Consider the following 13106-nt stretch of genomic DNA (forward strand, 5'->3'; position numbering starts at 1 on the left):
TCGAGATTTGGTGTTTGCGTTGAGCATGATTGGATTATGTTTATCGCAATACGGTTATTCATTTAAGGAGAATAATGGTTACTCTGTTTATTTGAATAATACCTTCAATGGTCTTGCACCTAAAATGAATCTCGATCGTAGTGATACACATGTTCATGCCAAAAGATATAAGATAGTAATGATAGTTCCACATACTCGTGGCACTGCTATTTGAGTCATATTGGGATAAAACGCATGAAGAAGCTCCATGTAGATGGATCTTTGGACTCAGTCGTTTTTGAAAAGATTGAGACATGCGAACCATGTCTATTGGTATATATGCATGAAGAAACTCCATGCAGATGGATCGTTTGGACTCACTTGATTTTGAATCACTTGAGACATGCAAATCATACCACATGGGCAAGATGACTGAAAGTCCTCGTTTTCAGTAAGATGGAACAAGAGAGCAACTTATTGGAAGTAATACATTTTGATGTATGCAGTCCAATGAGTGCTGAGGCATGCAGTGGATATCGTTATGTTCTTAGTTCACAGATGATTTGAGTAGATGCTGAGTGTATTTACTTGATGAAACACAAGTCTGAATTATTGAAAGGTTCAAGTAATTTCAGAGTGAAGTTGAAGATCGTCATGACAAGAGGATAAAATGTCTGTGATATGATCATAGAGATGAGTATCTGAGTTACGAGTTTGGCACACAATTGAGACATTGTGGAAAGTGTTTCACAATTAATACCGCCTGGAACACCAAAGTGTGATGGTGTGTCCGAACATCATAACTGCACCCTATTGGATATGGTGCATACCATGATGTTTCTTATCGAATTACCATTATCGTTTATGGGTTAGGCATTAGAGACAACCGAATTCACTTTAAAAGGGGCACCACGCAATTCCGTTGAGACGACACCGTTTAGAGAAACCTAAGTTGTCGTTTCTTAAAAGTTTGGGGCTGCGATGCTTATGTGAAAATGTTTCAGGCTGATAAGCTCGAACCCAAAGCGGATAAATGCATCTTCATAAGAATACCCAAAACAGTTGGGTATACCTCCTATTTCAGATCTGGAAGCAAAAGTAATTGCTTCTAGAAACGAGTCCTTTCTCGAGGAAAAGTTTCTCTCGAAAGAATTGAGTGGGAGGATGGTGGAGACTTGATAAGGTTATTGAACCGTCACTTCAACTAGTGTGTAGCAGGGCACAGGAAGTTGTTCCTGTGGCACCTACACCAATTGAAGTGGAAGCTTATGATAGTGATCATGAAACTTCGGATCAAGTCACTACCAAACCTCGTAGGACGACGAGGATGCGTGCTACTTCAGAGTGGTACGTGATCCTGTCTGAGATATCATGTTGTTGGACAATACTGAACCTACGAGCTATGGAGAAGCGATGGTGGGCCCATATTCCGACAAATGGTTGGAAGCCATAAAATCCGAGAGGATCCATGTATGAAAACAAAGTATAGACTTTGAGAGTACTACTTGATGGTCGTAAGGCTGTTGAGGTAAATGGATCTTTAAGAAGAAGACGGACATGGACGGTAATGTTACCGTCTATGAAGCTCGACTTGTGGCAAAGAGTATTTCCACAAGTTCAAGGAGTTGACTACGATGAGATTTTCTCATCCGTAGCGGTGCTTAAGTCCGTCAGAATCATGTTAGCATTAGCTGCATTTGTGAAATCTGGCAGATGGATGTCAAAACAAGTTTCCTTGCCAGTTTTCGTAAGGAAAGGTTGTATGTGATACAATCAGAAAGTTATTGTCGATCCTAAGGATGCTAAAAGGTATGCTAGCTTCAGCGATCCTTCCATGGACTAGAGCAAGCAACTCGGAGTCAGAATATACGCTTTGATGGAGTGATCAAAGTTTTTGGGTTTATACAAAGTTTGTTAGAAACTTGTATTTACAATAAAGTGAGTGGGAGCGCTACAACATTTCTGATAAGTATATGTGAATGACATATTGTTGATCCGAAATGATGTAAAATTTCTGGAAAGCATAAAGGGTTGTTTGAAAGGAGTTTTTCAAAGGAAGACCTGGATAAAAGCTGCTTACATATTGGGTATTTTCCTTGTTTGTTCTTCCTGTCTTTTCTTTTTGTTTTTCTTCTTTTGGGGTTTCTTTGTCTTTCGCTGTTTCCTTCATATTTTCATTTTTTTCCACTGTTTTATTTAGTTTACTTTGTTTTTTTCTTTGTTTCATTTTTTTCTATCTGTTCAACAGATGTCTACTTTTTCACATCCAATGCACATTTTTGTATACATCAAAAAAAACATGTTTCCTATAAATGTTCAACATTTTTCAAATACATGATTAACATTTTTTAAAATATTTGTTTATTTACATTTTTGTGCACATTATTTATTCACGTTTAAATATGTGATTAATACTTCTTAAATATATTTTTATGTCTATTTTCGTCCATGCTGTACATTTTACATGTACATATGGAACACTAGTAATTTGTACGTGCTTTGCACGTTAGATTATCATGAGTAATCAAAATACTGAATCATTTAAAGCAAAACTAAATTTCCTATCTTATGTTTAAAATATCATGCAATTTTCAAAAGTAAATTTGTATTTTCGTGTGGGAACTCGTGATATTTCTTTTGCTCTTCACATTAAACAACAGTAGCACAATGAATTCCTATAAAAAGAATGCTTTAGATAAACTATACATTTTTGTCAAGAGAAATGTTATTGTTGGTGACATGTTTGTGAAATCATTTATTTTTTAAATTCAAATTTGAAATATAGAGCAAATTAGTTTGATGCGGCAATTTTAACTTCTTCTAATCAGAGGTTTCTTATAAAATCTATTTCATTTGTGTATCCTTGACCTCATAGCGTGTTAAATAACTTAACATCATGTTAAGAAAAATGAAGTAAAATCTAAATAAAAAATTTCTACTGGTTTTTTGAATATTTCTCTCAGCAACCAACAGTATTGCCATGTGTACATTCTTTTCTCGAAACTGCTCCACAAACGATGTTTCTGCCCGATCTATGCACGACGTGAAAATCCAGCGGCCGGTACCCTGCTCATTCATGCGCATGTCCGATTGGATTTATGTGTTGTGTGTGAATCGTCTGAATTCTGTCGTCCGCATAGCACTGCTGTTCTTTTCTTCACGTGCAAAAAGAAAAATATATGTACACTCTTTTCTACATCAGACAGCACACTATTGAGAAAAGTAAGAAATGCTTCCATGCATGTAGAAGTAGCACTCCGTGAGAAGTAAACTGATACTGTAGTACTATATGTTGCTAGCCTCTACATGCATTTGTCTAGATTGTTCCAGTCTATGTAAATACTCGTTGGTGGAATATTTAATTCTTCACTTCAGTAGACCGCTCTAGTTGCAGGCGAACAACTCATCCCTGACAAGTCTGGAAGCTCCAGATTGGCAGCGTTTTGGCGCCCGTCCGTACAGCGCGAATCCGGAAAACATTAGCCGTTGGATCAATTAAGTCTGGTATTGATAAACGGTAGAGATTCACCCAGTGTAACAAATCAACGGCTAAGGGTTTTGCTTCTGCAATATGATGGACGGGTAGTCCATGTTCAAAAATTGATGTACTATAGTAGTAGAGATTATTTATAAACATTTAACATTTTTTAAATACATGATTAATTTTTGTAAAAACATACTCCCTCCGTTCCTAAATATTTGTCTTTTTAGAGATTTCAAATGGACTACCACATACGGATGTATATAGATATATTATAGAGTGTAGATTCACTCATTTTGCTCCGTATGTAGTCACTTGTTGAAATCTCTAGAAAGACAAATATTTAGGAACGGAGGGAGTATGTTTTTATATCTATTTTTTCATATACATTCTATGTTTGTCATAGATAAGGAACAATGTTTTATACACGTTTAAATTTATATCAGATACATGTTTTCATGCCTTATTTTTTCATACACATTGTATTTTTTTTATACATCTGAACCATTTATTTTATATTTGTTTAAAAATTTACAGTTCATATTCAACAAATTTTTAAAAGACATGTTTTTGAAGAAAAAATGGAGTACATGTTAAAAAAATACCCATGTTTTTAAATGCAATTAACATTTTTATTAAAAGTTCACAAGCATTTTTTTCAACACTGTACGAACATTTTTTGAACACTTAAATAATTATTTCTGGAATATATGTATTATATTTTTTCGAAAAATATAAACAAACGAAAAAGGAAAAAGGAGAAAAGGGAAAAAAAACACAACATAGCGAGGAAATCCACTAACCTGCTACTGCTCCGGCCCACAAGGGGCATTCCTCAGGCAATGCTTGCTTCCATTTTGGCGAAATCACTAATTAAGGAGTACTCGTTGCAAAGAACACTCCATCTTCCCAAGTCACGACAAGTGGCGCACATGCAGCACGCCACTTGTCGCAACCTGGGAGTTTTCCCTTTTTTCGTTGATTCGTTTATTCAAAACGTTTTATCTCTTAAACCGTGCGTCCAAATCTCAAACCGTTTTCACCATTGGATTCCTCGCGTCGAGATCTTCAAAACTAGATCCCATGTTGATAGGTTTTGACGAACTTTTTCTTCACGAAAAAACGGACGAAAAAACCAAACCGGGAGCACGGTTTTTTCCTTTCCGAAAGAGGCACGCCCGTGCCTCTCGCGAAATCACAACCGTGCCTCTCGTGGAAGCAAAACCGTGACTCTCGTGGAAAGAAAAAAAACAGAAAATGCGTTTTTTTTCTTTCCAAAGAGGCACGCCCGTGACTCTCGCGAAAGCACAACCGTGCCTCTGGCAAAAGCAAAACCGTAACTCTCGCGAAAGAAAAAAAACAGAAAACACGTATTTTTTCCCTTTCCGAGAGGCACGGCCGTGACTCTCGCAAAAGCACAACCGTGCCTCTCGCGGAAGCAAAACCGTGACTCTCGCGAAAGAAAAAAAAAACAGAAAACGCGTTTTATTTTTCCCTTTTCGAGAGGCACGGCCGTGACTCTCAGGAAAGCACAACCGTGCCTCTCGCGGAAGTAAAACCGTGACTCTCGCGAAAGAAAAAAAACAGAAAAAACGTGTTTTTTTTCATTTCCGAAAGGCACGGCCGTGACTCTCGCTAAAGCACAACCGCGCCTCTCGCAAAAAAAGTGACTTTTCACGAAAAAAAAATAAACGCGTTTTTTCGCGGAAAAAAAAACAAAATTTTTTTTTTTTGGTCCAAACGCTAAGGAAGACCGGAGAAAAATCAAAATGTCGAAAAAAACCGTTTAAAAAGCCGAAAACGCGTGCGGAAAAATAAAAAAACAAAATCTGGAGGGAGCGTCCAGAGCGCGACACGTGGCGAATGACTGAGAGCGCGCCAAGTGGCGCTGATCGTTGGGAGGCTCCCGAAGGAGCGCTCGTTAACTAGTTGCTCCCCCATTTTGGTGTAAGCGAGGTATAGTCGCACCCTAGCGAGATGGATGTTCGCCTCGCCACAAAAGCCTCTGTAGTGGGCTGATCCATTAATTGTTATGTCGCTAATTTCATTGCACATTTTGATGGAGTTTTTAAAATTAAGGAAAAACATATAACCAATTAAACAAAAGAAAAATTGCACTAAATAATTTATTTCTCTACAAGGTTTTAATTCAGATTGGTCATATAGTCGTTTTTCCCATGGAAGAAAGTAGGCAGAGATAATTGAATGAACAAGTAGGGTGTAATAGCTCCTGCCCAACATCTGATTTAATGTTTATTGCAAAGAGGAGAGAAAAAAAATCTATTCATTTGTCAAACAAGTTATTGTCGAAGATAAGAAAATTGAAGAAAAGGGGTAGCTAGAAACAAATTTAGTTAGGATGGCACACCCGAGGCCCGGTGTACAACACCCGGATAAATAGTACATTAAAAAACATATTTCGTTTCCATCTCTGGTAATAACCACACTTTTCTGTTTCTGAAAGTGGTTTTTCTATTCCCGGGTGTACCCACACACCCTATGAACAATAAATTCAGAAAACTGTAGAAAACAACATTCAAAAATTCAGAATTCCAATGGCATGAAACATGATCAAAAGTTTTAGGTTCTTGCAAAATTTCGTTCACAAATAACATTCAAGGAGCCCTCACAAAAAATACAAGTCCTCAAAGTTTTGTGCACTTTTGAATTGTGATTTCTGTTGTTGGGAGCTCCCCGAATGTTATTTGTCGGCGTAATTTTGCAAGAACCTAATTATTTTTATCATGTTTCATGCCAATAAATTTCAGAATTTTTGGATTTTTTAATGTACTGTTTACCCAGGTGTAGCCACCCGGGTGTAGTTAGAAAGGAAGACTTCAAAGGACCTTGTAAGTTTGGTTTTCTTACAAAGTTCTATTTTTGTGTGTTTCAATTCCTTCCAGTCTAGCATTCTTTGTCTAATTTAGCAACAAAGGTGGAACATTTGCTAAACACAATAATAACTATGCAAAAGAGTGTATTTGAGATGAAGTTTTTCCAAAAACCAGGTATCTACGTACTGCCAACTTCACTACCTATGGCTATATATATATATATATATATATATATATATATATATATATATATATATATATATATAGCAAGAGAAATGGAGTTTGGCTAACAACACTTCCATTGTATACCAGCATAGATAAAAAGAAGAAATGTTTTCTTTAAGATTATTCGACATCAAGATGTAGACACTTAGGAACACCACTCTCAACAAGATGTAGACAACAGCGAGATACGCTAGTATGGCACAGAGTTAGCGGTGATATCCCTGAAACTAGCTACGGTGCGTGATATCGAAGCTTGCTCTTCTCAACGTTGAACTGACCCTGGTCCTCTTGCCCGGCCGAGGCTATCAATAATATGTTGCAATACAAACATGCAAGAATAGGCAAGAACTCTGTTTTCTTCTATTGCCCTTATCCCATAACTAGGAGATTTCTATTTGAATGAGTGCGAACAGGAGAAGTGGACTTATGGCCGCAGCGTCCCATCTTGACCCGTCAGTCACAGCGGATGCTATGGTCGCGCAGGGGCATGTAAGTACTTTCTTCGCAAGCGATAATGGCAGAGGTCAAATTCACGAAGTTTGAGTGGCACCCATCAAATATCCCACTTCAGTAGTGGCATGGACCTAAAAATCCCATAAATCAACCGTATCAATGAGAAATTGTTGTAGCTTTTTTTGTTAGTGCTTTTAGTCCCTAGGAGTGTGAACTAGTTCTCTCCACAAACTTAATTTGTTTTCACTATCTTAGTTAACAACAGCTGAACTAGTTAGCTATTGCACTTAAAATTCAGAATTAATTAAACACAATTCCCATTTCTAACCAAGTCAGTTAAGAAGTGCGTGCGTGTGTATGTTATAGAGAGGGTACCTGAGGGATAAATGTGTTGTTAGAAATTCATAAGGTGAAAACTAGCCTAATAAATGTCCCACCCACCTTCAGATGTGTAGAGACAATACCTTCCCTTCCTCTATATATACTACCCCGTCTTCACTTGACTTGGCAATATGCAAACTCTATCACATCTACTTCATCCACACAGTATATACATAACAGTTCTTTGATTTGAGTAGTTTACTACTCCCTCTGTCCCAAATAACTGTCTCAACTTTAGTACAAAGTCCAGACACTTATTTTGGGGTTGGGGGAGTATAATAAATAGGTTGCATTTGGCACAAATTTAAGAGAGGATTGGACTGCCAGAAAATCAAAATGAAGTTGAGAACACATATGAATAGGAGACACCGGGAAAGAAGCAAATGTGTGTCCTGCATCGGGATAAACGTTATTGGTAACATGTTGGCAATGGCAGGAGATCAGTGGCGGGCGCCCTTAACTACCACGCCCGCTACTGATAGGTTTGGTGTAATCACCACTGCCAATTAGTTCTGCAGTAGTGAGTACATGCCATGTTATGGAAAAGAAATGTTCAAACTCATCTGTATCGATGTGGTATTCTTATCTATTTCTGAGGAGTTGCACTTAAGAAACCGTGATCAATCAATGAGTCATATATGTTTTCACATATTGTTGCATCTCAATATTTTACTACTTAGACCATTGTTATTACGGTACATGAACAAAATTTGAGCCATTTATTTCTATGGTTCGATGGTCGAGATGGGCCAATACTAGGACCAGATTTCTGGTGGTATCTTGAGTGGTCAAGGGTATTTTGGGCGTATAATCGACTAAGTGATCCAAATTATATACTATATTATTCTCAAGGATAACCTCAATAACAAACACAAGCAACAATAGATTAAGCTACAACTTGGTAAACGACGGGTTTAAACTCAGGCACGGCGTCGCGCCGTGCCTCCACCCTGCTAATGAGGGATAAATGTGTTGTTAGAACTTAGTAAGGTGAAAACAAGGCTATTAAATGACCCACCCACCTTCAGACATGTAGAGACAATCCTTTCCCCTTTCCCTTCCTCCATATATACTACTCCATTGTCACTTGAGTTAACAACAAGCAAACTCTATCACCTCCCCTTCATCCACACAGTTTTGCATCACAATTATTTGCTTCGAGTAGTTTACTACTCCCTCCATTTGTAAATATAAGTCTTTTTAGAGATTTCAATATAAACTACATACACTCCCTCCGTTTCTAAGTATAATAAAGAGGTTGTATTCGGCACAAACTTAAGGGCCTGTTCGGTTGATAGGGAAAATGGAGGGGTTTGGCAGGAATTACACCCTCTACAAGTCAAAACCTCCTCCAATCCCCCTGTGAGGAGGTGTAACCGAACAAAGCCTAAGAGAGGATTGGATTGCCAGAAGATCAAAGTTAAGTTGAGAACACATGGAAAGAAGCAAATGTTTGTCCTGCATGGAGATAAACGTATTGTGACTGTCGTGCATGACCCGAAATCCGTCCTAAGGCGTGGCACAATGCGATTACGTGCCATGTGGTCGATAGCTCCATTTTGCTTAAGTCGCCGTCTCAAAAAGCCACAACATAACTTGGACCCCTCCATTACGCTCGGAACCTGTAGACACTCGTCTTGTTCAACAAAGACAGGCGAAAAACTATAGTAGTTGATTACTGTAGAAGGTTCAACACAAAAGAATTAGTAATGAGTTTTACGTGGAAATGGTCAGATGGTAATGAACCTAATCACACCATGCTACCAAAAAAAACCGCTGCATGGTACGATACCCCGAGAAAGTCAATCAAAATCGCCCAACCAAAAAAGCTCAGTGGAAACAGCAAAAACAACCCAAAAAAAAAGAGGCCTGATCAAGAACAGGGTACAAACTCCACTGAAACTCTTCCCCGCAATAAAAAAACTCCACTAAAACTCAGTGATAATAAGTGTGTTCCGATCACTGTCGGCGATACCATGCTCAGTGATACATAGCCCTTTCTCTCCTCTGCTAAAGAACTTTTCCTGACCTAGCTACTAATCCCTGAGAACTGTCTGCAAGCCAGATCGATCTCTTCCTCCGTCATCTCGATCGTATCATCACTGTCGTACTGAGCGTCGTCCGCTCCGGTCTTCCCAGGACGCTCGTTGCCCTTCTTGCCACCACTGTCCATCTGGGCAAACTCGGCCTGGTAGATTTTCTTGCATTTGGTTGCTAGTTGGGCGAGCTGTTCTTTAGACAGCGACGATCCCTCTCCGTCAAGCCGCACTAGCTCGTCCACAACGTGGGGGACAAAGCTCCACTGCTCTGCCACCCCACTGATATCCTACAAGAGAAGTTCAAAGACACAAGATTTGGAAAACATGTTTAGTAAGATATACCACATTTCTAGTAAGATGCACAACAGGATTTAGAAAAGATGTTTGGTACATTTGGTGTTCACCATTGCAAACATAATCAATAAGTCAATTGCAATTTGACACAGAAATCAACAATTGGCATCTACGCGATCAGCATCTCAATGTTTTAGGTTACTTAAGACTTGCACCTCGTTTGCATGTGCTAATCTATCGTTGATAATTGAAAATAATTGACAAGAAACTCAAAAGACCTGCATATGTTATCTAAATAAAGAGGGCTGTTGAGTTACTTACATTGCCTTGCTCGAGGGATTCAATGGCATCCTGCAGACAAGTGATAACCCCTTCAGCAGCTATTGCCTTCAATTCGTTTGGCTCTGGCTATCAGACAAGAAGCCAGAGAAGTCAGCCGAATATGTGTTAACAGATCGCGGACAAGTCAACCGAATACTGAAGAAAACTATCAGCTGCACTGTGATTTGTTAGCCATGATGAGACATCTCCAGTGTTTAGTTGTTTGTTTCATCATGAAAAATAGTAATATGCAAAGCAATTTGTTATATTAGCCTAAGAAAACACTTATCTCATTTACATTAGGAAAAGTCTGATTTCGTTGAGTCGGGTTGTTTCTGCCCCTTGGAAATAAAAAAAGTATCATTGGACAATTACTTGGTGTGCAGATATCTCTACGATAGCCATACATTTGATCGTAAAAGTACTTAATACATACCAAACCTAAGGCGGACAAAAAGACTAAGACCATAAGGAGGCAATTTGAAATGTAATTTTCACCTGACCACTTTATTATCCCCAATTTCTCACCTTCTCTTCTTGGCTCTCCAACCATGATATTGTCTTCGCAAAATCATCCATTGCCCATTGTTTAATTTTCGAAGGGGAAAATTGTTTATTTATAGCACCTGAATGTCCTGCCTGTAGAAAAGAGACTATTATGAGGTCCTGTAGAAAGAAAGCATACGAGATGCTTCCAGGACAAGTGTTGCCTACGTGTTGTTCCATTCATGAAAATCTAAGCATAGACTGTGTTATAATTTAGATGTCACTACCTATTTAATACCGCTGGGAAGTCATTTGTTTTCAAGGAACATCAATATGCACCCAAAGTACAATATACTTTTATCAAAAATGCATCATCATAGCACATGCAGGTTGGAAGTTACAATCAACTATGGTCAGTTTATTCTGATGTCCTGCCTCGTGCATGTGGAGTAATAATCTTCCACCAGATATAGAAGATTGGAGGGTTGCTGAAACACACATTCTTTTTAACTAATCTGAATGCTGGGAAATCCAATTAAAACACGTGCGTACACACTCTTATCTATAGCCAGACCTCATTGCTTTTGCTTTGTTTCTTGTTTCCTTGTGGAAATATCCAAGTTCAGGTGAGATAAAGCTACCAATTGTCCAGTCTCTATTAGCCAGCTAATAGTTACTACTGGGAAGAAATTGGTTTTATGTCAAATTAAGCAGGCTTCTGGCAAAGCATGGTTCTAGAATGTTCACTAATTTATTTTGAACAGACCTTAGTGGCAGCAGAGGGCGGTGTCTTAGCATGAGTCTTCTCAAGTTGCCTTTCATGCTCTTTACGTGGCTTCTTCTGATCTACAACAGGATGATATACACAAAATTAAACAGATAGACCTATAAATTTAACCAACTACTTCAAATTCAAAGTACACAAAGAGAAAGTAGTAAGGTACAGCAGAGCTGCAAATATCATTCAAATTTCACAAAATATTTAATGGGCATCAAATGGTTCTTTGTTAAGCTTACCGAAACTCAGTCCTAGTTCGTCCATCACCATTATAAGTCTACAGCTATGTTTGGCATGTATTACTAACAAAGGATCAGTAAATTACTCCCAATCGGCGGGACTGTGGGACAAAGCGTAGTTGCTCCTTCTTTCCATGGGGAGGGCAGCCCTCTAAGCCCATAACCAGGAGAAATACAAAAATTGAGTCTTAAGGAGCATCTTCTTGAGCTATCTGATGAGTGACAAACTGGTATCACACTGACTGACTGACATGGTCCATAGGAACGTTTTCAAGTTAATTTGCATATTGTCTAAATCACAAATAAGTTACAGGGCAGAACCCAAATATGCTAGATTGGTAAGAGAAAAAAAAGGTCTTAAGAGCACCTAATAAATTAAATAAATAAGCTGAAATAAAAAGGAACCTAAGTTGATAAAACTTTATGTTGGATGAAAGAATTTACCACCTTGACTGGATTCAGCTGGCTCTTTATTTTTGCGCCATGGATTTCCAGCATGCATAAGGTAAGGCTCAATGTCAACGAGTTTTCTTTGGCTGTGAGATTCTGAGATCCATTCCTAAAACACGTAAAGAGGATATAAGAAACTAATGTGCTGCTTCCAGCAACAACAAATCCAACTTATCTAATGTGAAGATGTATGACAAGTGAGACCAGCTAAGGTTTGTTTACTCATATGGCCGTATCAAGCTAAATATTGAACAGAGCACTATGCAGATTAGGCTTAAGTATAGGCAACAAATATGTATTTCTCCTGTTATAATAAAGAATGTTTGAAGCAAAACTAACTAGAATGATCACAACAAAGAGGAAGAAAAACAACCTTGGCGACGATGGTCCCGTTCTCCGACTGCACCTGCCGAAACTTGGGGGTGTTGGCAAACGCGCAAACAAGAAGCGTGCAATCCGACGACCAATCGGGCCGGTACACCGCCCCCATATCCAGCGCCTGGGAGCGCAGCCTGCCCCTCTCAGGGTTCACGAACCCTGACAGCACAAAGACCACCCCATCCTGCCCAACCAAGCACACGGAATCATCGCCACATTCACAGAACGCACACACACATTACAAACAGGAGAGGGCTCCAGATACAAGTACCAAGAGTTTGGAGAAATCCGGCCCTGTTGGGGCCCTCTCGCGGGCCGCCTCCGCGTGCTTCTTCTTGCCCGGACTTCCCCCGCCGCCGCCGCCGTCGCCGGAGCCCATCCAGGAAGGGAGGCTCCTCTTGCCCTTGCCATTGCCCGGATCCGAGCTCGACTCCGGCATGGCGGGGATACACGAAACCTGCCCCGGAACCGCCCAGCTCAGAAACGCTCGACCGATGGGTTCCGCGCCGAAACAACGGATTCTATCGAGGTAATCAGGAGATTGATAGGCGCGCGTACCTGGGATTCCGGCTACTGACCCCACGCGCTGGTTCCTCCGAGCTCGCCGTCCACCATGAGAATCCCCTGCGAGTTCCGATTTGACTAGCCAGGACGAAGAAGGGGTTCAAGGTCACAAGGGAAAAAACCAGAGAAATTACGGGCCGAGCCCTCTGCCGTCGGTTTGGGCCAGCGGAACTGGGGCCAAACGTATTTTCATGGCAACCGGGC

General features: G+C 39.7%; 1 protein-coding gene across 2 annotated transcripts; it reads right to left on the reverse strand.

Moving 5' to 3' along the window:
• Positions 1-9245: 9245 nt before the first annotated feature.
• On the reverse strand, positions 9246-13052 carry LOC109748974 (DNA-repair protein XRCC1). 2 transcript variants are annotated; one of them, XM_020307980.4, is made up of 8 exons: positions 12897-13052; positions 12610-12795; positions 12334-12522; positions 11958-12069; positions 11260-11339; positions 10536-10646; positions 10008-10094; positions 9246-9679 (listed from the first exon to the last, which is right to left on the reverse strand). In XM_020307980.4, exons 2-8 carry the CDS (start codon positions 12775-12777, stop codon positions 9383-9385), a joined length of 1044 nt encoding a protein of 347 aa, XP_020163569.1. In that variant the 5' UTR covers positions 12778-12795; positions 12897-13052; the 3' UTR covers positions 9246-9382. The 2 variants fall into 2 exon arrangements, with proteins under 2 accessions (XP_020163569.1, XP_020163568.1); XM_020307979.4 differs by having other exon boundaries at positions 11955-12069.
• Positions 13053-13106: the final 54 nt, after the last annotated feature.

The sequence above is a fragment of the Aegilops tauschii genome, chromosome 7 (genome assembly GCF_002575655.3).
Source record: "Aegilops tauschii subsp. strangulata cultivar AL8/78 chromosome 7, Aet v6.0, whole genome shotgun sequence".
NCBI lineage: Eukaryota > Viridiplantae > Streptophyta > Magnoliopsida > Poales > Poaceae > Aegilops > Aegilops tauschii.